This window comes from Alnus glutinosa, chromosome 10, assembly GCF_958979055.1.
Source record: "Alnus glutinosa chromosome 10, dhAlnGlut1.1, whole genome shotgun sequence".
Taxonomy (NCBI): domain Eukaryota; kingdom Viridiplantae; phylum Streptophyta; class Magnoliopsida; order Fagales; family Betulaceae; genus Alnus; species Alnus glutinosa.
The window spans coordinates 5,651,123-5,677,758 of NC_084895.1; the positions used below are offsets into that span (position 1 = coordinate 5,651,123).

A 26,636-nucleotide genomic window follows, 5' to 3' on the forward strand; every position below is an offset into this window, starting at 1 on the left:
TTGACTTATGATAAAATGAATATCAATACAAATGCATATAGCTTCTTTAGATGGATTTCTATCCGAAATATAATATACTAATAAATAATGAGAAAAATCTTATATGTTTGCATGACGAGGAAAACAAATGTTTGTTTTTATTCTCCTACTCGTTTTTTGTTTATCTCTGTATAAAAAATATGTAAATTCAACATTGAATTTATGAACCTGTATGTAGAGATGTGTAGGAGAATGACACTAAATACGTCTCATAACTAAATTGAAACTTTTTGAAATCAAATTGTGACATTAAAAACTTTTAAAAATACAAAAAATTATTTTTACAACAAAATCCACTCTTAAAACACATTAAAACACAATGGATTTTCTATATTTTTATTTAAAATAGCTAATAAAAAATTGCTTCTTCTATTTTAACTAATAGCGACTTTTCAAATGCATTCAACATCAATTTTTTTTTTAATTTATTTTCCTATATATATATTTTCATTTTTCAAATATATAAATGCTCTTTAATGAAAGAGTGACGGGCATAAAATTCTTATACATCGATACAAAATACGTCTCCACATTTGGAGAAGCATTAAGCATTGTAGCTCTAATGAAAAATATATTTAGTTTAGAAAATCGGACGCATTTTCAAGACTCTTAATTAGCCATTTTATGTGCAATTCTAAACTAACTAGGGCATATTTGGGTGGTAATTATTTTTCAAATACTGGTTTTTAAAATTCAAACCCTATTAAGATTTTATTTATTTTTTAATTTTGTCTCAAATTTTCTAAACCATCCGATCATGATTTTAAAAAATAATTTTTTTTCAATATTCATAATTTTAATTTTTGTTTAAAAAAAATTACACATCTAAAAGAGCCATTAGCGACTATTTTTCAATAATAAATAGCCTATAAATCAAAAATTTTAGGTGAGAACTGAGAAGGTTGTGTTTGGGGCCTGCTGGGGGCAAGGCAAGACACATTTATCGTAATTTGTGCCATTAAATAGAGGGAACAAGTGGGAGAGCTCATGATTATGACATGAGGCCGTCCACATGGTAGAATTTCTTATTTTATTGAGACATTGGGAAACTATAAACAAAAGTGAAACGAGCCAATTAAGTTTGTTTGTGTGTGGGAGTATAAATAAAAATTTTAGGCGTTTGGTTTTTCCCGAGTCTCTCGCTCTCAGGCACCCACCTGGGATTGTCCCTCTGCAAGCAAGGACATTTTTACAAACATGTACTTATGTTTATGTACATGCTCCTGCTGCTGATGATTTTCCCACTGAAAAGTAAAACCCAAGTCTCAGGCCCAAAAGACCCTTTTCTTGTTCTCAATCCTTTCCAAAGAGTACAGATTCAGATCAAGTAAGTTACACCCTGATTTTCTTTCGTTTTCTTAACCTCCTCACTCATTTCTTTCTGGGTTCTCCCTCTCGCTTTTACATTTGGGTCCACATGAGGAGTTTCTGATCTTTGCTCTGGATTTTTTTTTTTTGGGATTTTTTTTTTCCTTATACATTTTTCTGCTTTCAATAAGAACACTGATTAACTTGCATGCATACCATTTTCTTCCCTTTCTTGTTTTCTCGCATTTTTATTACCATCTGGGGTTCTGGTGATGTAAAGCTATGATCTTGTTTTGTATAATCTGTTTTTTTTTTAATCCAATTGTAATAAAAAGAATGCTTTTTTCGTTTTCCATTTTTCATTTTATGATATTCTAGTGAATTGGCTTCTTAGCTTTAAGATGGGAATTTCAATGGGGGCGTTCTGTCGGTTTGTTTATTTGGGTTTGAGTAGTGGGTTTAGGGTTTCGAAGGGATTGGTGATGGGATGGTCGAAGCTATGCCTTTTCTTGGTGCATGCAAGTGATTTATCGCATTCTGCTCTGAAAAAGAGTATGCCTGTTTTCCACCAATTTGAATATAGGTGGGGACACTTATTGTCTATGGCTCGTCTGGATGTGTTTTTTGGGGTTTACTATTTTAATTTTTTTTCAATGGCTCATAGTTTCTGGGGTGAGTTTTAAGATAGCTTTTTAAAGAGGATCCTCTTGTTCTCTTTTTACCCTTCAAGGGATTTTAAGCTGTAAATTTAATGGAAATTAACTAGTTTTTCTTTCTTTCTTTTTCAAATAGCCTCAGGGTTATAAAAATTATCTGGTAAAATGGAGGTTATAGTTTTGTTCTATGCATGCGCCTAAATGTGCGTTGCGTGAAATATATTGAAGATTTCTAATTATCTCAAAAAAGAAGAAATTGATTAAAGAGTTCTAACCCTCATTGCTTTTTTTTTTTTTTTTTTCCTCCAATTATATATGCAGTGTGAAATTTGCATGTGATCTGATTATTTGAAGGTATTTACTATGTTAGATAATCTGAGCTCCCAAGAATTTTGACGAATTGCTGGGAGTCTGAATTTTTGATTTGGGACTTTCAGGTTTCTGATTGACGGGACGGTGTTGAAGATTGGGTTCAGCAGGTCTTAGGGCTAATTTTTTGTGTCCTTTTGGTTGTTGCTATTTACATTTGAGTTTGAGATTGAATGATTAAATGAATTAAGGGTTGGTGAATGGGGATTGAGATAATGGGGTCTCAAGGTGGTGGTGATAGTAATGGCAAACAGTCGCAATTCCAGCCATTGGCGCGACAGAACTCAATGTACAGTCTTACGCTTGATGAGGTTCAAAATCAGCTAGGTGACTTGGGGAAGCCACTTAGCAGCATGAACCTTGATGAGCTTCTCAAAAATGTATGGACTGCTGAGGCCAACCAGTCTCCAGGTATGGACATTGAGAGCACAGCACAGGCCAATCAAACTGCCCTGCAGCGTCAGGCTAGCCTTTCATTAACTAGTGCACTTAGCAAGAAGACGGTTGATGAGGTTTGGAGAGATATTCAACAAAGCAAGAATAGTGAGGAAAAGAAGTCTCGGGACCGGCAGCCAACTTTGGGAGAGATGACATTGGAGGATTTCTTGGTGAAAGCAGGAGTTGTGGCTGAAACATCTTCGGATAAAAAAGGTGCTGGTCCTGTTGGGGTTGATCAGAATGTATTGCCGCAGTTTCAACAGCAAGGTCAGTGGATGCAGTATCCACAACAACAATATCAGCAGCCACAGCAGAGTATGATGGGGATTTATATGCCGGGCCAGCCTATACCACTGCAGATGGCGGCTGGTGCTGTGATGGATGTTCCATATCCAGAAAATCAGTTAGCATTAACTTCCCCTTTGATGGGAACATTATCAGACACACAGACGCATGGGAGGAAGAGAGGCATGCCAGAGGACGTGGTTGAGAAGACCGTTGAGAGAAGGCAGAAGAGGATGATCAAGAACCGTGAATCTGCTGCCCGTTCACGAGCAAGGAAGCAGGTTGGCTTTCAAAAGTGTTGGTTGTTTCAAATGCGTTGCAGTGTTTTCTTTACCTTTTTCCTTTTCAGTTTTTGTTTTCTGGATTTTCCAATGACCTGAAAGATCACTATAATAGGCTTACACTAATGAACTGGAGAACAAAGTTTCACGTCTGGAAGAGGAAAATGAAAGGCTCCGGAAACGGAAGGTTAGGTTCTTTGTTTAAGATATTGACATATTGTTTGGGTTTATCTTACTTTTATTTATTTATCTCGTCTCAAAAGCATAATGGTAGTCTGCTATCTTTTCAAATGCTGATGTAAAGCAAATTAGAAGTCTTAGGAAGCATGGATGTGGGTTGTGGATTATGGGTGTGTTCCGATGCAGATGTGTTAGCATGAAATTTTTGAAAAAGTAATATCCATTACGGATGGGAATGCTTATAAATAAAAATAGGAAAAAAATACATTTATCCCCTTTAACTTCCAAGCAATTTGCGATGTCCCCTTGAACTTCCAATTTGTACAATGTCCCCCTCCCCCCTGCCAAACTACCATTGGGGTTGCAATGTCCCCCTTTTGTGCAAAAAATGGAAAAAATACACCTAACAAAAAGTTTAGAAAAAAAGGAAAAAGTCATTTTCCTGAATTTTTTTTTGCTTTTATTCTTTGTTTGTTGTTTTTCTGTTTTTTATTTTTATTTTTGTCTTTTTATTTAAAAAAAAAATAAAAAATTCTATTTTTTTTAATCAAGGGTAATCTTGTCATTTTAACACGAGAGACATTGCAACCCCAATCCAATGGTAGTTTGGGGGGCAGACACTACACAAATTGAAAGTTCGGGGGGATTTTGCAAATTGTTTAGTAATTAGAGGGGGGTTAATTTACTTTCCCCATAAAAATATGATACTTTCATATATAGTAATTTTTCTGTTACACTTTTAAATTTGCTATAGTTATTATTTAATCATGCAAGCTACATTAATAAAAAAAAATGTCATAAACCCTTCATGTTTTCCTGTTACAATTATGTCCATTTATATGCTTAAAAAAGGTCATATCCTTAAGGTGTATCTGGTACTCATTCAAGAGTACCCAAGAAGAAGTAACAGATATGTTACAAAAGTTGTAGTACTGTGTACGTACCAGGAAGTGTCATATCCGTATATGTTCTGCATGGTTGTAGACCATCTTACTAGCAGTTCCTATGCTAATTCTGTGTCTGGAAGATTAGAAGCTGCATGCATTATGTTTTTACACAAGGCTCGTCGGTAACAGACACTGACATATTTTCCCTTAGCAGATTATATGGTTTCATCTACATGCTTGTCGTCAGACACTCACACTGGCACTTTGGAATTGCAGTGTAGCTGGAGGCTTATTTTACTACTCCATTTTGAAACTTGGTGGATAATTTTTTAAAACCAATAGCTTGTGGATTGAGAAAATTTTATTTGAGCATTGGAGGATCAATTTAACAATATTACAGGGTCTCCTCCCCTCTAAAACAAGGGGTGGGGGTATGGTCACGGGATCGATCCTGTATGGTTGTGTCAATTATATCTATTAATTAGAAAAAAGACGGAAGCATAGCTGGCTTTTGTAAGATTTATAGCAGACCTTACTTATAAAAAAAAAAAAAACAAAAATTATAGTAGACTTGTGATTTTATCATTTTTGAGGCAGATGAGAAATGGAAAATGACAATTTATTTGTTTAAAGATTGTTCTTTTTTGTCTTGTTTTCCCAGGGAAGAAATTAGGAATGGAAAAACAAGATATAAAAACTGAAGATTTTTAAAAAATCCCCCGCCCCCCACAAAGTGATTTCTTCCCCCAATTTGGTTTGAGCGTGGAGGGCTAGTAATAGGACCTTTCTTTTCATTTGTTCCAAGCTGGGTTTATATATATATATATATATATATATATATATATATATATATATATATATATATGCTTTAGCTTGAGGGGAAGTGTTAGAAATAAAGGGAAAAGTGTCCATATTCTAGAAGGAGGTGAGGTGTCCCTATGAGTGAGTTGTCCTATGCTAAGGTGTTCATATGAGGTGTCCCTATGCGTTTTCCTATAGGTGTCCATTTTCCAGAATATTGTATTTGTTCACCAAACAAGCAACGGATAAGCGCACTAGAGCGAAAGCTGTTGCACTAACAAATTATGAGGTCCAGCGAAAACTGTGACTCTCTTTTGTAATTCCCTATTTCATTTGCATTCTATTACATGGTATTAAGCCTGTAAAATCCTTCTCTTAATCACAGTTTTTTGTTCCATTTTTAATTTGTGTCAACTTGTAAATCCCCAATTTTCTTTTTGTTTTTCTTAGTTCGGCTGACTATGTAGCAGGATCAAAGTTGTGACTCTCGTGTGGAAGCCGATGGCGCCTTCGTTACCATGATCATTGGATGAAGACGCCATCGAAAGTTGTGATTAGGCATTCATTGTGGTGGTCAGAGATGTTTGTGCCTTCTGGTGGTGGAATCACTGCATAATCTGGTATTGTAGTGGTTCTCCAGTGAAGTGTGGTGGCTTGTGGTTGTTGCTTTGATCTCTTTTTTGTTGTTGTTCTAGTCTTTGTTAGCCTCTGTAGTTGTTTTCGTAGGTTTTATTGGCGACATCTAGTTGTCGTTGGCGAATCTCCGACGAGTTTTGAAGAAAACCAGTGATTGGTTGCAGGTGTATCCTATTCCTATCTGAGGTAAGGATAAACTCGGTTTAAGTTTAATTTCTTATCCCAGAATAGCCTTATTCCACTTTCACTCTTTGGCCGACTCTAAGCCCAACCCGTTCTCACTTTTAAATACGAACTGCAGCCCAGTCCAATCACACACATTCGGATCTAATCCTACAAACCCACCCAAACACCAACCTAAATCATGAGAAAGCCCAAACAGAGCAGTTCAAGCTCAATCATCCAGCTCGAGCTCAACCAACTAAGTTCAGCCCAAGCCCATATCTAGAAAGAAAAAAGAAAAAGAGCCACTCTTTAGCTTAGGCCCAAACCCGCTTTCAGCCCCGGCACATATCCGAATTGGATCGACCTGAATATGAGTCGACCTTAAACACTAGTGGTCGGAATGAGGTCAGACTTGATAACCATTTCACTTTGGGTAGGTGAAAATCTATGATAAGAAGGTCAAAAAATGAAAGAATCAGCTGGAAATTGGTTGAAAAACAACGAAATCGGCTGAAAAATAAGCTGAACCAGCCAAAAAACAGAGTGACCGCACAAAATAAGCTGAAACCGGTTGAAATAGGCAGAAAGCAAGCCTAAATAGGTCAAAACAGAGCCAAAATCAGCCAAAAACTGCAAAAACTGCCAAAAAAGAGAGGAGGAAAATACCAAAACCAAATGAAAATTTGTTGTCTTTTAAGTTCAATGGAACGATTTATGTCTATTGGGCTTGATCTGTAGAAGTCTTTTTGCGTGTTAAAGGCTTGTCTGATCATTTTCTTTTAGATAAGTCGAAAAACATTGGCTATGTTTGTTACCGACTTTGTTTTCTATCTTTTATTTTAGGGAAAAATATAAAAAAGTCCCATCAACTACCAGTCATGTTCAATAAAGCCTCATAAAGTGACAGCCGTGACACTTTGATATATCAAACTACCAATTGTAGCAAAAAGGCCACTCCATTAGATATTCCTGTTAGTTTGGATGGAAAAGGCACGTGACCACTTTGACAAAAAAAATTCAAAAAATGCTCTTATTTCACCACTGAAAAACCAAAATTGCCCTTAAAAAACTTTTTTAAAAATAAAAAATTAACAACGGGGTAGCTCGCGGCGACCCCTAAGCCATGGGGGTGGCTACCCGCCTGCGGCCACCCTTGGGTTATTACTCTTTTGTTTTAAAGAATATATGGGTATTTTAGGAAGAATGACAGAAAAGTGGTCATGTGCAAGGCATGTGACTACTTTTCCATCTAAACTGATGGGAATATCCAACGGAGTGTCCTTTGTATCACAGTTTGGTAGTTTGATGTATCAAAGTGTCACGCTTATCATTTTTTGGGGCTTTATTGAAAATGGATGGTAGTTGAGGGTTTTTTTTTTTTTTTTTTTTTTTTTTAATTTTTTTTATTATATATATATATATATATATATATATATATATATATATATATATATATATATATATTTTCCATTGATTTTATGTTCTCAAGTCAAAGACATTAATAAACAACCCAAAACATAAGACATGCTTCAGAACACAAAAACTATTTTCACCTTTATGTCACAACATAACATTTTTTTCAAACAAAAAACTCCCCCAAAAACGCAATAACAAACATAGCTACTTATTCCTCTTGCCTTTGGGACTAGAAAGACAATCAAATCATGTCCCTCATGCTTATGAGTATTGAACCAAGTATCGGTTCTACTCTATTGCATCTGCGTATTGCAAAGGCTATTTGGGAGCACCTTAAGCACATATATTCTGCAATCGAGAATGTTACTTGGATGTATGAGGTGCTTACGTAATACTTTGGGAGCAAGTAGGGAAATCGGAGTCTGGAGGAACATTATTCTCGCGCCATGAGAGTGGTGGAAGAAAGAAATATGTTACAATCACTCACATCTGATTTTGCATGCATTGAACAATGTGAAGATATTGATGTTCTTTTTCTTCATGGCTTGGAGCCAAATATGAGCCTGCTCTTGAGCAAATTTTGAGTAGTTCTGAGCTTCCATTTTTTTACGAAATGTCTTTTCTTGGCTTTAGCGTGCTATGCTCAAGAGTGGTAATTCTGTCCCAGTACAAGTAGCTACCAATCCGCTTTTGTTGCAACTTGTGGTGGTTCTAGCAGGGCACGTAGCCGTGGCTCCCGAGGTGGTCGATCCGGTGGTTGAGAATCTCACAAATACTCTCATTGTGGTTGTCACATTCATACTATGGATTATTGATGGGCTCTCTATGGTAAATCTTCTAGAACAGCCAATCAGGTGTCATCTCATGAGAACCTCTCTCTATCATCGTCTAGACCTGTTACCACTGGTTAGACATCCAATTATGATTTGATTACTACCTCGAGCAATGAGTATACTCAGCTTTTAGCCCATAAGCAGGCCACTTCTTCATATACGGCTACTCTTGCTTAGTCATGTACTGTTCCTCACCGTCTACTCTCCTCTACTCATGATCCTTGGGTCTTCAATTCTGGCTCATTTGACCATGTGACAGGTTCAGCTACCACCGTCTCTGACTATCAACCTATTCTTTCATCTTAAAGTATTACCCTTGCTAATGGTTCTCTAGCTAAAGTTGTAGGCTTTGGAAATACACACCTAAGTCTTGACGTTGACTTATTACGTGTTACATGTTCCTGGTTTTGCCTTTAATTTATTATCCATTAGTAAGCTTACTAAAACTTTTTAGCGGTGTGTTAGTTTTTATCCTTCTTTGTATATATTCCAGGGTCTTTGGACGAAGCTGATGATTGGTATGGGGTTTGAAGTTGGTGGCCTTTATTAGCTTGACTTTTCAACAACCTTGCTACCTTGGGCTCTCCAGTCCTCTCTATCTCCCTTTCAATGGCATGGTCGCCTTGGTCATCCCTCTCTTGTTCTTTTGAAGCATCAAGTTAGGAATCTCAGTCATGTCTTTTTTTCATTGCGAGTCTTGTGAAGTTGACGAACTTCACTGTATGTCTTTCCCTACTAGGAATTCTAGTTGAATTTCAAGTCCTTTTGAGTTGGTACATTTTGATGTATGAGGACCACTACATGTTGCTTCTAAAAGTTTTACTATTTTGTAACCTTTGTGGATAAGTCAATATTGGTTCCTGTGGGTCATGTGGACAATGTGGATGATTTGGCTGGCATCTTGGGCTGTGGAGTTTCTTCTCTTCCATTAAAGTACCTTGGTCTTCCGTTGGGGGCCCCTTTTAAGGCTAAGTCCAGCTGGGATGAGGTAGTTGGTAAGATTGAGAGGCGGATGGCTAGCTGGAAGCGGTTGTATCTGTCGAAGGGTGGTAGAGTTACCCTTATAAAAAACACTCTCTCTAATCTTCCTACGTACTTTCTTTCTCTGTTTCCTATTCCCTCCAGTGTTTCTTGTCGCATATAGAAGTTGCATCGAGATTTCTCGTGGGGTGACATAGGTGAAGAATTTAAATTTCATCTGGTTAATTGGTCGAAGGTTTGTTCTCCTATTTCAAATGGCGGTTTGGGCATCCGGAATCTAAGGATTTTCAACAAGGCTCTTTTAGGGAAGTGGTTGTGGCGTTATGCCCATGAGAGAGGAGCTTGGTGGAAATTTGTTGTGGATGCAAAGTACGGTTCTAATTGGGTTGGTTGGTGTTCTTTAAATCTCCTTGGGTCACACGGAGTGGGGCTTTGGAAGAATATTAGGAAGGGGTGGAGTTTGCTTTGCAGTCATACTAGACTTATTCTGGGACATGGATATAGGATTTGCTTTTGGGACGATGTGTGGTGTGGTGAGGTGACCCTTAAGGAAGCTTTCCCAGTTTTGTATGACATAGCGCGTGACAAAGATGCATATGTTGCAGACTACTTGGTTGTGGTGAGTGGGTCCTATCAGTGCGATGTTAGCTTCTTTCGAGCGGCCCACGACTGGGAGGTGGATGTTTTGGCCTCCTTTTTCTCTTTGTTGTACTCTACCAGAATGGATTGTGATGGGGAAGATCAGCTCTGGTGGTCTCCTTCCCACAAAGGGAAATTCAATGTTAGATCTTTCTATAAGGCTCTTGCTTGCAAAGAGGCTACTCATTTTTCCTGAAAAAGCGGACCAAGGTTCCTTTAAAAGTGGCTTTCTTTGCTTGGACGGTAGCGCAGGAGAAGATCCTCACCTTGGACAATCTCAGAAAGAAGCGTGTCATTGTGAGTGATAGATGTTGCATGTGCAAATTGGATGGGGAGTCGGTGGATCACCTTCTTCTCCATTGCGAGGTTGCATGCGCTCTATGGAACGCCATCTTTAGTCGCTTTAGTTTGTCTTGGGTTATGCCTCTTCGTGTGGTAGATTTATTCGTTTGCTGGTGGACGGGTGGTCGCTCTCGGAGTGCGGTCGTGTGGAAGAGGTCCCTGGTTGTCTTTTGTGGTGCTTGTGGAAGGAACGCAATGATAGACAGTTCGAGAACAAAGAAAGAACTACTGAGGAACTCATTTCCTTTTTCTTTCATTCTTTGTACTCTTGGTCGGCTGCGTTCCTCGCACCTTTAGTGTTTAGTTTTAATGATTTCCTTGTTTTGTTTTCTTCTTCCTCTTGATGCATTTCTTGTATACTTCCTGTGTACTTGATTGCGCTTTGCACTTTTTAATGATATTTCTCTTACTTATCAAAAAAAAAAAAAAATCATTTTGGGTTATTCTCTATATTTCAACTTTTCCGTGGTGAAATTCAAACTCAATTTGGATGGAAAATTCGCATTTTGCTGTCTCATAATGCCAAAAAGTATGAGTCTACTTCCATTTTACCTATTTGTTTAGCAAAGGCATTATCCATCAAATATCTTCTGTTCACACTCCACATCAGAATGGTGCGGCAGAATGTAAGGACTGTCATTTATTGGAAGTTAACAATCTCTCTTGTTTCACATGAATGTCTGAAATTTTTTTGAGTGATGCAGTTCTTACTGCATTTTATCTTTTCACTTGGATACCTTCCTCAGTTCTAGGTAGTGCACCCCCTCATTCCATATTGCTTCCTTCGTCACCTTTGTTTTCTTTACCGCCAAAATTTTTTGGGTGTACCTACTACATTCAAAATCTTGGTCCTGGCTTTGATAAACTTGATGCTTGCGCTACTAAATGTGTCTTTCTTGGCTATTCTCGCACCCTGAAGGGTTATCGGTATTATAGTCCAGTTCTAAGACGATATTTCACTAGTGCTGATGCTATCTTTCTTGAATCTACACCATATTTCTTCAGTGTCAGTTCTCCCGGCGACTTTGTTTTTGAGTCACCCTCCTCTGTTCCATTTCTTATCCCGAGTACCTTACCCACCTCTCATTCAGAGTTATTGCCTGCACCATCACTTAGTCCCTTATAAGTTTACTCCCATTGTCTTCAGATCCGGTTGCACCATTTGAGCCAGAATTGTTGCCTGTTGCTTTCCAAAAAGGTACCTGTTCTTGTGTCACCAAGCACCCCATTAGTCATTTTTGGTTCATCTCACAAGAAGCAGTATTGGAGTTTGATGTTCACAAATGCCAGACAAATCATTCAGTATTCCATTTGCATACTAATTGAAATAAGGGGAATGACTCAGATGGTATTGCTAGATTGAAATAGTTTCTACACATTGATTCCATACCAAAGACTTGGGAAAACTTGATTTGTTGTGCGAAACTGGAATGTTGGGCATTCAGCCTGTCAATGTTACTATTGATCCAATAAATCAGAAACTTTTAAAAGACAAGGGGGAATTATTTGAAGACCCCAGTAGTTATTGTCGACTAGTTGGAAGACTAAATTATTTGACAATTACTAGGCCATATATTTCTTATGCAATCAGTGTAGTAAGTAGAGACTCGTAGGGTCCAACATTGGGACGTTGTTATTTGTATTGTACTTTATCTTAAGAGAGCTCCTGGTCTCAGTATATTTTATAAGCAAAATGGGCATCTCAGGGTAGAAAGTTTCACTGAGGCTGATTGGGTAGGCTCTCCCTTAGATAGAAGATCTACCACAAGGTACTGCGCGTTCTTTAGGGGGCAATCTAGTTATAGGAAAAGTAAGAAACTAACTGTGATGGCATGATCAGGCAATCAACTTGCTGATGTGTTTATGAAGTCTGTGTCTTAACAAGTTAAGAGTTCATTTGTTCCAAGCTGGACTTATACAATGGAGATGCTCCAGCTTGAGGGGAAGTGTTAGAAAGAAAGAGACAACTGTCTTTATTCTAGAGGGAGGTGAGGTGTCCCTACAAGTGTGTTGTCTTATGGTGAGGTGTCCATATGAGATGTCCTACAGTGAGATGTCCATTTTCCAGAATATTGTTCTATATGTATATGTATGAATTATGAGGGCCAACGAGAACTGTGACTCACTCTTTTTTTGTTCCCTATTCCATTTACATTCTATTATAATTGCTATAAATAATCTGTTACCTGAACAATTTTTAATTTACAGGCATGCTCATCATAACACACCTATTTCTATAGGGTGGCTTTTATGGCCTTGTTGAGTTGTGTTTTATGGTCTAGTAAAAGAAAGGGTTGGAAAAAAAAAATAGAGAGTTAAAAGGAAAAAGGGTTGTGTGGTGATTTTAAGAAGTTGGGCTTTTGTTAAACTTAATTTAGGACTAAGAGTAACATTGAGGCTTTTTTAAAACTTCAAAGGCGAAATTGAAACAGTCAATGGTTAAGATACGGAATTGGAACCTCAAACATAGTTTAGGGACATAAAAGTTTTTTGTGTTATTGACTTTGTAATAATGCTCCATAACAATTTGTAAACGCTAAAGAAGCTATCTTGTAGGGGTATCTGTTAGTTTTCAGTCACTTTGTTATGAACATCCCTTGCTGAGAATACCCAAGACCAAATATTATTGATATAATTGTCAAAATAGGACATTAAAGCTGGTCCTTCAGAAACTTTTGCTCTCAACTATTTGTATACCTCCCACTTTTGCTCCAATTTCGCATGTCAGATGTTACTCAATTTCTTCTGCTGGGTGTTTGATTGTTATTAAGCCCATAACTAGTTTGCATTTGATGTTTTTTATTCATGTTTTGGGAAGTTAAACAAATGATTTTGTTGTTTCAGTGGATGTCTGTTAAAGGCAGCCTGCCTTCTTCAATTTTGGATGTTATTTTGGACCCTTTATTTGTAAATTTGTAATTTCAGGGGTTCTCTAATAGTGTACTTTAGTTCCCTCTTTTTCTGTAATGCTTGTTGAGGGGGAAAAAGAAAAGAAAAGAAGAGCATTTGACCCCTGTTAGCAATATGTTCTGAGCTTCATGACCTTCTGGTCATAGTTTACTCTCGTGGAGATTGCTGTTCTGCAATTATACCATAACTTGAATGCCATATCACTCTGCAATTGAATATTACTCCCTTATTTTCTATTTAACCCTTTGCCTACAGCACTAATATTTACTTGACATTCAAGGAATCTTGCCAGTCTGGCATAAGCATTTAGTTGTGCCAATGGTTCAGAGATAAATGACATATTTCCTTCCCCCCCAAAAAAAAAGAAAAACAAAGAAAAACAAAGACTAGGGACAGAGGGTGAAGCCATTGAATATCATATGGGTGCATGAGTTGTTTCTACCAACTAAAAAAATAATTGCAGGATTACGGAGAAAATATGGATTTGGCTTAAAGGACTACTGCGACCAAATTGAAAATAGTATGGAAAGAATCAATATGTGGGTTTAGTGTGACCATGTTGTGCATTCTTGTCTGTGGTCCTTTCCTGTGAAGCATGGATACAGTTATGCAACATGTCTATTATAAGAGTATTTGGAAAGTTAAGGTTTTCCCGAGAGTGGCTTTCTTTGTGTGGGCGACAACTTTAGGAAAAATTATAACTTTGGATAATTTACGAAAGAGGAATATTATTGTAATGAAGTGGTGCTATATGTGTAAGATTTGTGGAGAGTCCATTGATCATTTGTTCGTGCATTGTATGGTTGCTACAGAATTGTGGAGTATGATCTTGCAGCTGTTTGGTGTTGTGTGGGTAATGCTGCGATTGGTGAAAGAGATGTTGGGGAGTTGGAGGGAGCAAAAGGGCAACCGGATGTTGATGCTGATTTGGCGAATGGTTCCGTTGTGTTTGATGTGGTGTCTATAGAGGGAACGGAATGCACACAGTTTTGAAGATTGTGAGATTGGTTTGATTAACTTGAAGATGTTGGTGATACAAACCTTGTTTATGTGGAGAGTGAAGAGATAGTTTATATCCGAGTGTTTTTATTTTGATTTTCTAGATATGTGCTCTCTTTTCTCTTTGAATTAGGGTATCATGTATACATCTTGTGTACTATGGGTTGCGTCCCTCTCCGCTTTTTGAAATATACTTTACTTATCGGGAAAAAAAAAGAAAAAGAAAAAGAAGAATAAACGAAGTCAATAATTTTTTAAAAAGAAGGATACAATACGGCGAGGATATGGTAGTAAATAGTTTTGTCTCTACACGCTCACATGCATGTCAATATTGTTCTAAGTTCTTAAATATTCTATAGTTGTGTGGTGTGATTAGTTCTTTTCTTTTTCTTTTGGTAAAGTTTGTTGTGTGATTACTTGAGCATGTAGCAGGATCTATCACGTTGTATTCATATACATATGGCTCTTGTGGCATATATAATTATATTTAGTCATCTTAAATGGACATTTCTTTAAATTAGCAACAGCGGATATGGACTCACACTATAACTTTTCATAGTACTAGTAGCATTCTTTTGTTTTGTTTTGCTCTCTTTTCTTTTTCTTTTTCAAATAAGAACTAGAAGACCCAAGTGACTTCTAATGTAACTACAATGCACACAAACAATAGAGTGAATCTAGGAATACTCTTTTAATAACCCAGGGGAGAGTGGGTGTTTGGATTTGATATTTCTTTATGAAAATTTCTAGGAATTCTTTTCTGGCTTATTTAAGTCAGATTCTATTTGATCTTGCTAAGAGTTACATTTCTTTCATATAATTTGAATTTGTCAATCCAACAAGGTCATCCTGTCCAAAGGAAATTGATCAAGATACCAACTTATCAATGAGAGCAGTTATGATACATGTAGGTTGGTCATCAAACATACGCAGGTGGATCTGGCAAATATCTTAATAAATTTAACTAGATTTTCGCTGAAGTCATTGGTCATAGGAAAATAAGAGCAGCGGGGAAGAACCTTGTTTCAGTGGAAAGATAGTGATGACTTTTATCATATAAAAATATCAACTACTTTTGATTGGGTGGCAGTGGTCAAACAAGATTCATATGGCGTGCATACCTTTAAGAATATGATTGAAAATTATATGGAATGATCCAAATAGGAACCCATTATATGCTTCTTTTTGCTTCAACCAATTTATTACTCGTGTGTGATCGATATTTAACTTTGGTCCTTGTCTTACAGGAGCTGGAGAATATGTTGCCATCTGCTCCTCCTCCTGAGCCAAAGTATCAGCTACGCAGAACAACCTCAGCCCCATTCTGACATCTGTATTCATATTGGAAGCTCTGTAGGCGTGATGCAGTTGGGTGCTCCGTTTGGTTTACTTTAAGGTGGATGTAGGCACTCTCCCAATCCTTCTCTGAATGAGTGTCTTATGATCTCTCTGAATGAGCTGTCTTTTGCATTCCTGTGGATGGGTTGCTTCTCCCTATTATGAGATGTTTCTTGTGTCTATTTCCCTGTGAGATCATTTGCGATATAATTTTCAGCACACACCGTTGTACTTTTTCACTAATGAGTTTATATAGATGTTTGGTACATAGCCCCTTTCTTCCAGCCACCATCTAATCATCTAAAGTTCAGTTTATGCTCAGTTCTTGTGGATAATTGGCTAAGTGAGGTAATCGAAGTGGCTTCTTCATTTTTCTGGGATACCCTGTAAGTATATGAAAAGCTACTTGCTGCACTAACCTCTAGACTCTCTCTCTGATTGGGGGCTTTTGGTGATAAATATTCTGACCCAGTGAAATGTTAAATAATGTAGTTGTAAAATGTAATGGGTTGTGCTGAAGGTGTTGTAATTTTGATCCTAAATTCTAATCAAGGGACAAGGTCACCCATTTTACTAAGTTATGCTGTGATTATGACTATTTGATTGATCTTTTGGCTAAGATTTTTCTCTTTACCTAGATTGGATTTCATAATAACTTATTGATCAATTGGTTACCATGCCCTCTCTTGATGTCTTTGTGATAATGTGGATTCTGGGCTTTAGGGGACAAGGTTGCCAACTTACTTAGTAATGCAGAGATTATGATACTTCACAGGGGAGGATTAATAGCTTCTGTTTTCAACCAATTCCATGTATACTTCCTGCTTTCTTGTTTGTTTGTGAATGAATAATGTTCATCTTCACGTCCATTTATCACACTTATGTCACACTCATTGGCATGTCGTGTTTTAAGTGACTTACAATGTCAACCGCTTAAACAAGCAAAAATTTAAGCAGATTAAAACACGTAACACGTCATGTTATTGGTTGTGATAAATATGTGTGAAGTGTAGCATTACTTTGATTTTTAAGTCAATTTCCTATCCCGAGAAAAAATAAAATAGAGTCAGGTTGATTTTGAATTATAATATTAATAAAAAAAATATAATTAGGTCAAATGAAAATGGAACATATATATAGCATTACTGAAGTTGATATATATATATATATATATATATATATATATATATATATATATATATATTTGGGTGGTGATGAAATTGTATTCCCAATGAGTGGTTATGTCAGATGAAAGGAGAGGCGTGTTTGGCATAAAGAAGTCATTTCTGTTAGGGTGGAGCGTACAGTATTTGTTATGGACTTTCCTTGTATGGCATGGAAATTGCAGCAAGCAAGCAGAATTATGGAGGAATTAGAGAAGAAGATGAAGATTGAAATGGATAATAACAATAACTATTGGTACTTAGAGAGGCCCAATCTTTTCAAGACAGTTCAAGAGACAGTTCAAGAGGCCTAGGCAGTAGGCTCTCAAAGAAAGGATTCTCATCAATATTCATTTTCATATCTTTCTTTACATATTTTGTTCCTTTTTATAGATTAAATTTCTAACTAAAAGCATATTATAGAAGCATATCCTAACTAATTCTCCTTACCTAATTCTCCTATTTTTATTTCTATATTATATCCCTTATAGTAATGAAAACCCAAGAAAGAATTAGTGCTTATAAAACTAGATGGAATTTTGGGGGTGTTCTGGCAATAGTCCGTGAGAAATAAAAGTTGAAGTTGAAATTCGAAAAATGATTTATGATTTTAAAAAATAAAAAATAGTTTTACTGAAATTAAAAATGGTTTTTTGGCCGGTTCGGTTTGATTTAAATTTTTTTTTGTCATATCAAACATCGAAAAATATGAAAAGTAATTTTGATTAAATATTTTATTTAAAAACAAATTCTCATTGGTTTTTAATTTGGGTGGATTCATTTAATCTAAGTAAAATGAAAATAAAAAAAAGGAACAAAAAAAATTGAAAAAGTCAAACAAGGGAGATGTCAAATCAATAGATGTGAGACAAGATGCGAAGATGGGAGTTATATAGTGTTATATATTTATATAGTGTTACATTAATATTAATAGTCAAACAGAATTCCATGCTCATTAGCTGCAAGAAAAAGAAGTTGCTGTACATTTCCACATCTTGTGTAATGATTTCTCATCTTTTTTTTTTTTTTTTTTTTTTTTTTTTTTTCCTGTAATTTATATTATCATATTATTATATTTTTTCCAATGTGGAAATTTTACTTGAATAATGTTGAGTTACTTGAGTACGTAGTTGGGCTTTCAATATTAATAGTCAAACAGAATTCCATGCTCATTTGCTGCAAGAAAAAGAAGTTGTACATTTCCACATCTTGTGTAATCATTTCTCATCCCTTTCAATATTAATTAAAATAATTAATTAATAGAAATGTTGTGGATACCAATTAATCAAGAGTTGATTATTTGTAAAAATATTTAGTACCCGTAACATTTTTCTTATATATATTGATTTAGGCTCTTATATTTTATAGGGATAACTTCACTTATAAACTCGATCTTTCATCACTTTTACAAAAAAGTATTAAAATTTTAAAAGTTGTCAATTTAGGATGGATATCTTTCAATTTTTTTTTTGCAATTTTAACCATTTGTTAAATTTTTTCGTTAAATCTTGTTAAATTCCCAAAGTACCCCTTTAGGATTTAGGTGTTGCCCAGAATTTAATGGAATTTGCAAAAATATCAATGCCTGAATCTTTTTGAAAATTTTATGATTTTTTTTTTAAAAAAAATTAACACTGGTATTTTGAAATTTTTGACAAGATTTAATAAAAAATTCTAACGAAATGTTGAAATTGAAAAAAAAAAATAAAAAATTGAAAGATAGATACCATAAATTGACACTCTTTAAAATTTGGGTACCTTTTTACAAAAAGTAACAAAAAATCAAGAGCTATAATTGAAGTTTTCCCCAACTAAATTTATATGGTCCAATTCCCGAAATCCTTGCAACTTTCACTTTTACTCTGCCCTAATCCTCTCAGTTTTAACATTTTATGTTTGTTACAATATTACGTGAATGATTTCTCGATCACGCAATGGAATAAATTGTTAGGTTTTGATGAAACTTAAACCTTTTAGATTTTGAGAGAACCTAGATATTTTTTAAACACAAAGTTTGTGATTAATTCTGCTTGCTTTATTATTCCACTAATAACTCTTTAAATAAAGATTACATCGTGAAGTCCTAATTGAAAGATAACATTAAGAGAAAACTCCCCTAGATGATCTCACGATCATCCTTCTACCAACTAAGATGACAATAGACTTTTAATGAAACAATAAAACATAAGATTAACACTCACAGAGATATATTCAACGTGGATAACTTCAACTAAACTAAATAACCAACTAAGTCTCAAACACTGAGACTATCAACCAAAAGAAAATACTGAAACATAAAACAACTAAAAGACTTTAAACCATTCAACAAGAAGATAAGAAAAATATATGATAATGACTCAACCAAGTAAGCAACGTAGAAGACTCCAAACTCCAAAGTAGTAGTAGACTCCAACTCTAAAGTGACGTAGAAGACTCCAATACATCCAATAAAATGTGATAGAGTGAGATAGCTCGTCCATTCCTTAACACACAATCACTCATTTCTTCAAGCAGGATGATGTTTTTACCCTCGACAAAAACTTCTTATAGATTTTGTTAAGCAAAGGTATATATGTCAATACACTATAAGACAATCACTCTATCTCATTATGGCCATTGTTTTGAAATGTATCAACCGTCCACTATTATTTTTGGATTAGGATCGTCTTTGAAGTATAGAGAATTTGAACAAGTGATTGTAAGAGATCACTTATAGAATCCACCTGACCGAGAAAATGGTTGGACAACTCAAGTTTTATTTGGTCATATGAATTTCATAAATGGTCTCTCACAATTACCTGTCCAAATTCTCTACATTTAGAGTAGACAATTGTAAACGATCCTAATCTATAATTTTTAGATCAAATTCTAAAATATCCTAATCCATATTGTATACTTCTTATTGCACTTACTTACTTGACCAAGTATTAGCTGCTAATCAAATGCGTAAATTGTTTTACAATATGAACTCAATGCTTCGCCATTTGCTTCCTTGTGTCCACTCCAAAGCACCCCACGTATTCAGGCATATTCATGGCCATATGCACAGTTGCAGTTAACTCTTCGGATTAGAGATATCGATTGATTACATTATCTTGTTCAAATCACCAACAAAAGTTGAAGAAATTTTGCACTAATATCCCATCTTTTGGAAGTATTAATCGGTTGAAACTTCACTTAATTCTCAAAAACTTTTATCATATTTAAAATTATTTTCATAAACTTTTAAAACTCTCAATTTAGTATACTCATCTTTCAATATTTTTTTTTTTTTTTTTTTTTTTTTTTTTTTTTCAATTTCACTCATCTCTTAGGATTTTTTCTTAAATCCTACCATAAGGGTGTCAAATTCTCAAAATACCCATCCTATTTTTTAGGGAAGAAAAAGAAAAAAGAAAAAATTACAAGGATTTAGGCATTGGTTAGGATTTAACGGAATTTGCAAAAATACTCACGCCTGAATCTTTAATTATTTTTTTTTTAAAAAAAATAAAATAAAATAAAACATGTGTATTTTGAGAATTTTGACAAGATTTGATAGAAAATCTTTAAAGGATGAGTGGAATTGAAAAAAATTAAAAAAAGAATACATTAAAGGAGTTTTTGAAGTTAATGCTATATTTGTTTCGGCGTAAAATGTTTTCGGCATTCTTGGTGTTTGGTGGGGACGAAAATATTGGTCAACGAAAATAATTTTCAGTTTGACCGTAAAAGCTTATTTAATATTTGAAAAACGATATGGATTTAAACTCTTCATTTTTGCACACACATTTGTTGAAATCAGTCATCGTTGGGCACAGGTTCAGAGGGAGGGGGTTGAGAAGGGGCACATGCCCCTCTCAACCCCCAAAATTTTTCCTTAAGTAGATTTTTCTTGAATATCTTGGTTGCCCACTCTCAACCACTCATCAAGGGACATCTACATTAGATTAGGAAAGCTTTTCCAAAACTAAGAGAACCAGAGTTTAGTCTTCCATGCTTTTACTAATTTAGATCCTCAAGCTTAAGACATTTTTAGGTTAAGGTCTTAACTCTTAAGAAGAAGAAGACGAACACAACACTGGGTTAATTATTTTTGACAAAACGCCCCGATTTAATAACTCTATCATGAGTCCAAAACGTGTGTTGCATGTACTTTAGTTGGGTGTTTATTTTAAACTCTAGTATTTTAAAGTTGTGTTTTGCTGACTTTTAAACTAAAGTCTGAATAGAAGTTTAGTTGCTGACTTCTTGTTGAGTGTTTCAAAGTTGCAATTCTATTTTTCTTTCCTTCTTTTATTTTTAAGTGAAAACTTGCGATTTTTGAGTGAAAAGTTGTGATTTATTAGAGGATGATATTTAATAAATTGTTATATGGTTGTTTTACAAATTGATGATAGTAAAAAATTTGCGTTTAGATCAACACTTGCAAAATATAAATAAAAATTTAAGGGCTGATTTTCGCAGCCACGCCATCTCAGTTATATAGTAATCGTATAACATTATACTAAATAACATTATTCTTGATATTATGTTTTAACTCCGCCAACAAAATAACATTTTAATTGTACGAAATAGAGAACTGAAGTTATCTGAACTTATAGATAGCAACAACGATTCTATTGAACTTCAATCAAACTCTAAATGAGCCCGGCCCGTATCGAGGTAGATTTAGCAAATATGCCAATAGATGCTTGCTTAAGAAAAAAATTTTAAATTAGAGAAATGCTTGGTTGTACACTCTCATCCTAATGATAGAGACCAAATCCAAAGAGTATATCTACAAAAAAGAACAACATTGTCAAATTATTTTTATTGAATTGTTTATTTATTTCGTCAATTACATTGTTTAATATTTTCAATTAATTTTGGTTCAATTTATTTGTTAATTTTGCCCACTGTGAACCAAAATCTACCAAAATCTTGGCTCCACAATTGGCTGGGCATTGAAGTTTGAGTTCAATCCCCTTCCCCTATATAAATAATACAGATTTCAGTTGACCGCGAGCTTAATTCTAATTGTTTTGTTCTTAAGCAAAGATATTCACGGGGCAATTTGTCCTATTCAGATATTCAAGGCCCATAATAATGCAACGTTAGCACAAGTAAAATTGAAGGGAAATTTTTGCCGAAATCCGGCGACGTCTCCAGATTCTGGGGAAACTGGCTGGAATTTGGTTCGCCAGATTCCAGCGATGGTTGTTGGATTCTAGTTTATGCCACTGGTGAGTTTTTCGTACGAACCAAACGCTAAAAAATATTTTAAGCAAAATCATTTTTTTCTAAATAATTACAAAAACTGCCACAATTTGAGAGGTCAAGGGAAGTTTCTTTTATTAATTAATTATGAATAGTTTATAATTCTCTCTATATGCCTATGTATGCACTTACGTCACTGACGAAAGTGACGACAAATTAAGCAGTTGAGAGTCTTGAGACCATAAATATACACCAAACTAGAGCTCTCTCTCCGACAACAATGGCGTCAGAATCTCCCGATCAGCTCCACTTTGTATTGATACCCTTGATGAGCCAAGGCCACCTCATACCCATGATAGACATAGCCAAAATATTGGCACAGCGCAACGCAGTAGCCACAATAATCACCACGCCGCTCAATGCCGCCCGATTCAATGCCACCATCGATCGCGCCGTCGAATCCGGGCTACCCATCCGGCTTCTCCAGATTCAGTTTCCATATGCCGAGGCCGGCTTGCCGGAAGGATGCGAGAATATAGATTCTATTCCTTCGCCGGATTTGATCATGAATTTCGTCACGGCGATGAACCTGTTGCAGCAGCCGGTAGAACAGCTGCTTGAAGAGCTGAAACCATCGCCAAGCTGCTTAATTTCTGATAAACATTTTGCGTGGACGGCTGAGACGGCGCTCAAGTTTCACGTTCCGAGAGTTTCATTCGACGGGACAAACTGTTTCAGCCTCTTGTGCTTTAACAGTTTGTACGTTTCCAAAGTGTACGAGAATGTTTTGTCCGACACAGATACTTTCGTAGTACCCGGGTTGCCGGATCGGATTGAACTCAGAAAAGCTCAGCTGCCGGGAGCGTTCAATCCAGGACCAAACGGGAAAGATTTGAATGTTTTTCGTGAAAAGGTAAGGGAAGCTGAAGCGGAAGCATATGGAGTATTGGTTAACAGTTACGAGGAGTTGGAACCGGCGTATGTCGAGGAATACCGGAAGGCAACAGGACAAAGAGTGTGGTGCATTGGCCCTGTCTCTCTGTGCAACCGGGCGGACATTGACAAGGCTGAGAGAGGTAATGTCAAATTATCACCTTTTTTTTTTTTTTTTTTTTTTTTTTCTTTTTTTTGAAATAGTGAATTGAATTACTCAATAGAAATCATTTCGCTCCGCTAGTACAATAGTTTAAATAAAGGAAGGACATTCTGTGATCCAAATCTTATCTAAAAGCTGAGAAAGAGCACATCTAACCAAAATATGGGCTGCCTTATTAACTCCTCTCCTAACATGAGAGACTTCAATTGGTAAAAAAGAATGGAAAATGGTCCGGATACCTTCAATAAGGTGGCCGTATGCATGGTTGCTAACGCCGCCCCTCTTCAACGCCGAAGCCACCACCATAGAGTCCCCCTCTAAGATAACCGTTGAACCCCCCACTTCTCTACCAAAGCAAATGGTGTGTCATGCAGCTGTTGCCTTTGCCCCTGTAGGGTCAACTATATTAGGAACTAGTTTTGCCTTTGCTGCTAATACTTGCCCCTTTGCATCCCTTATGACAATCCCAACCCTGGGCAGGACAATTATATTTTAAGGATTTTTTGGTGAATTTAATGGTGAGTCTGACAAATCAATAAAGATGATGGAATAAGGTGATATCATTAATAGTGGTTGAAGGAACAAGAGATAAGAAAAATGATTTTTGTGGGACGGGTGAACCGTCCCCCAACACCCATTTTATCTTAAAAAAATTAATTTTAATAAAAAAAGTTGTCTCTGACGTCACATTAGAGACAACTTTTTTATTAAAATCAATTTTTTTTTTTTATTTAAAAGGGGAGGCTGGGGGACGATAAACCGTCCTCCGTGTATCAGTGCTCAAGAGATAATAGTAATGGCTGATTCGAGGATACCAACCTCCGCTACAGACAAGCAATCAATGCCAAGAGATAATCCTCCTTACAACCCTAGAGGCTTTATATGATAGGCACTTTTAACTGAAAATAAACCGTCAGTGGATCCCCTCCACACCAATCGATCAGATTGCCCAAGAGGACTCACCACCACACTACATATCCGGGCCACTTCACCTAGATCAAAAATTCTATGAAGGAGCTCATAATTCCACCAACCCGTATCATCATGCAGAAGGACAGCAACTCGATCATCCAGATTCATTGAAGGGTTGGGAGGTGACAGCAACCGTGGGTAAGGGGGAGGAAGCCAAGCATCACCCCATATACGGATTCTAGCACCATTTCCCACCCTCCAACCTAACCCCAACTCTAGGACGCCTATTGTTTGGCAAATACTCCTCCAAGCGCAAGAAGGACAACATCCTATATTTGCCTCCATAAAAGCCCTAGAAGGAAAATACTTCTCTTTAAGGATGCGTGCCACTAATTAAAGAATTAGGATTCGTCAACAACCTTCAACTTTGCTTCGTCAGTAAAGCCTTATTAAACACATTTATGTCCCGAAAACCCATACCACCTTGAATTTTTGAACAGCCCAACCGCTCTCAACTCATCCAAGAAATTCGGTTGTGGTTAGCTTTGTGACCCCACCAGAATCTATTCATCAGAGTATTAAGAGACTTACATAGGGCTTTGGGCAAGAGGAAGACACTCATGCTGTAGGTGAGTATCGCCTGGACCACTGCTTTAATCAAGATCTCTTTCCCGACTTGGGAAAGGAACTTCTCCTTCTAACCATCTAGCTTCTTTTGCACCCGACTACAAATACTTTTGAACGTGCAAGTCTTGGATCTCCCTATCATCGTTGGCAAGCCCTAGATATTTATCACTGCTTAGGGCCGTTTGAGTTAGCGATTTCAAAAATTGCTATTTGAAAACGTGATTTTAAAAATGAAGTTAAGCGTTTGATAAAAGTCGTAGTTTAATCTTTAAAATCACAATTTAACCTTTAAAATTATGCGTTTTCAAAAAATAACCGTAAATTTTAAAAAACGCAATCTCAAATGATCAATTTTCTGGGAGTTGATTTAAAATTACATTTTTTGTTTACGAAATCACATTGCTAAATGTACAATTATTCTAAAAGCTTAAGTTTATAGAAAAGAATAAATTTAACCAATATTCTACGATCTTGTTTGATATTGTATTAAAAAGCTTAAAAAGTGATTAATATAGTATATAAAAAGTTGTCTCAAACAAAAAAGGATACGTTCGGTAAAAAATGTAAAAAACACTTTTTTTACATTTTTTGTTCTAAAAAAAGCCGGAAATTGTGTTTTAGGAAAAGTTTGAAAATGATGTTTTTTCTAAAGACAAAAAGCTCTATCTTTCAACGCAATTCCAAACACTTGGAATATTTAATTGAAAAGTGAGGTGAATCATGAAGACAAGATTCGAACTCAGGATTTCTGCTGTAATATCATATTAATTCACCACTTATCCTAAGAGAATAAGGCAATAAGGATTGATAAATTTAATTATTTAATCAAAAGATTGTTCGTATTAATTAGAACACTCCCCTTTAGACTCAAACTTTCATTTAATAGGCAAGGTCCAACATTAGAAATATTTAATTGAAATGAGAGAAAAATGACGGAGACAGAATTCGAGCTCAGAACTTCTGCTTTGATACCATATTAAATCATCCCACTTATCTCAAAAACTTCAGCTAAAGAGTAAAAATTTAATCATTTAATCGATAATTGTAACAGGTAACAAGGCCGCCATGGATGAAAACCAGTGCTTGAAATGGCTCGATTCATGGCCACCGAGTTCTGTAATCTACGCATGTCTAGGAAGCCTTAATCGCCTAACACCTCCACAGCTGATGGAGCTTGGTTTAGGCTTGGAAGCATCGAACAAGCCTTTCATCTGGGTCTTACGAGGATCATACAAAAGCAAAGAAATGGAAAATTTGTTATTAGAAGACGGCTTTGAGGAAAGAGTAAAAGGAAGAGGTTTGATAATCCATGGTTGGGCACCACAGGTTCTGATACTGTTGCATCCTGCGATTGGTGGGTTCTTAACACACTGTGGCTGGAATTCTAGCCTGGAAGGGATTTGTGCCGGCGTCCCAATGATGACATGGCCAATGTTTGCCGAACAGTTTTTCAATGAAAAGTTGATCGTGCAAGTGTTGGAGGTTGGCGTGAGGGTGGGAGTTGAGTTGGCTCTGACATGGGGGGAGGAAGAGAAGTTTGGGGTGGCTGTGAAGAGGGAAAATGTTGAGGAGGCTGTGGAGAAGATAATGGGTGAAGGAGAAGAGAGAGAAGAGAGAAGAGAAAGAGCAAGAAAGCTTGCAGAGATGGCAAAGAAGGCAATTGAAGAGGGAGGGTCTTCTTTTCTCGACATGACACTACTACTTCAAGATATCAAGCAGCAAGCAAAAAAGCAAAAAAATAAGTAGTCAAATACATGAAATGTGATTCCCCTCGTGTAATTAAAACGAGTAAGAAGTGTGTGTGGGGCAACCAAAATTTAGGCGGTCTACAATAAAATAAGGCTCCCAAATAATAGTAATACATGAAATGTGATTCCCTTCATGTAATTAAAATGATACATGAAATGTGTTTGTGTGATTCCCTTCATGTAAATAAAACTATACCTGAAATGTGATTCCTTTCATGTAATTAAAACAAATAAGAAGTGCGTGTGCGTACGCGCCTTCATGTAATTAAAACGATACATGAAATGTGATTCCCTTCGTGTAATTAAAACGAATAAGTAGTGTGTGTGTGGCAACCAAAATTTAGGCGGTTTACAATGAAATAAGGTGCTCCCAAAAAGTAGTTGTATCGATAAAAATTTATATTGTTAA

General features: G+C 36.1%; 2 protein-coding genes across 2 annotated transcripts; both read left to right on the plus strand.

Moving 5' to 3' along the window:
* The first annotated feature begins 1,147 nt into the window (after positions 1-1,147).
* Positions 1,148-16,080, plus strand: LOC133879962 (ABSCISIC ACID-INSENSITIVE 5-like protein 2). Its single transcript, XM_062318794.1, has 4 exons — positions 1,148-1,366; positions 2,441-3,376; positions 3,492-3,563; positions 15,413-16,080. The coding sequence occupies exons 2-4, from the start codon at positions 2,573-2,575 to the stop codon at positions 15,491-15,493; spliced, it is 957 nt and encodes a 318-aa protein (XP_062174778.1). The 5' UTR covers positions 1,148-1,366; positions 2,441-2,572; the 3' UTR covers positions 15,494-16,080.
* A 6,028-nt stretch (positions 16,081-22,108) lies between these two features.
* Positions 22,109-26,397, plus strand: LOC133879690 (UDP-glycosyltransferase 73C3-like). Its single transcript, XM_062318386.1, has 2 exons — positions 22,109-22,920; positions 25,531-26,397. The coding sequence occupies exons 1-2, from the start codon at positions 22,125-22,127 to the stop codon at positions 26,223-26,225; spliced, it is 1,491 nt and encodes a 496-aa protein (XP_062174370.1). The 5' UTR covers positions 22,109-22,124; the 3' UTR covers positions 26,226-26,397.
* The last annotated feature ends 239 nt before the right edge of the window (positions 26,398-26,636 follow it).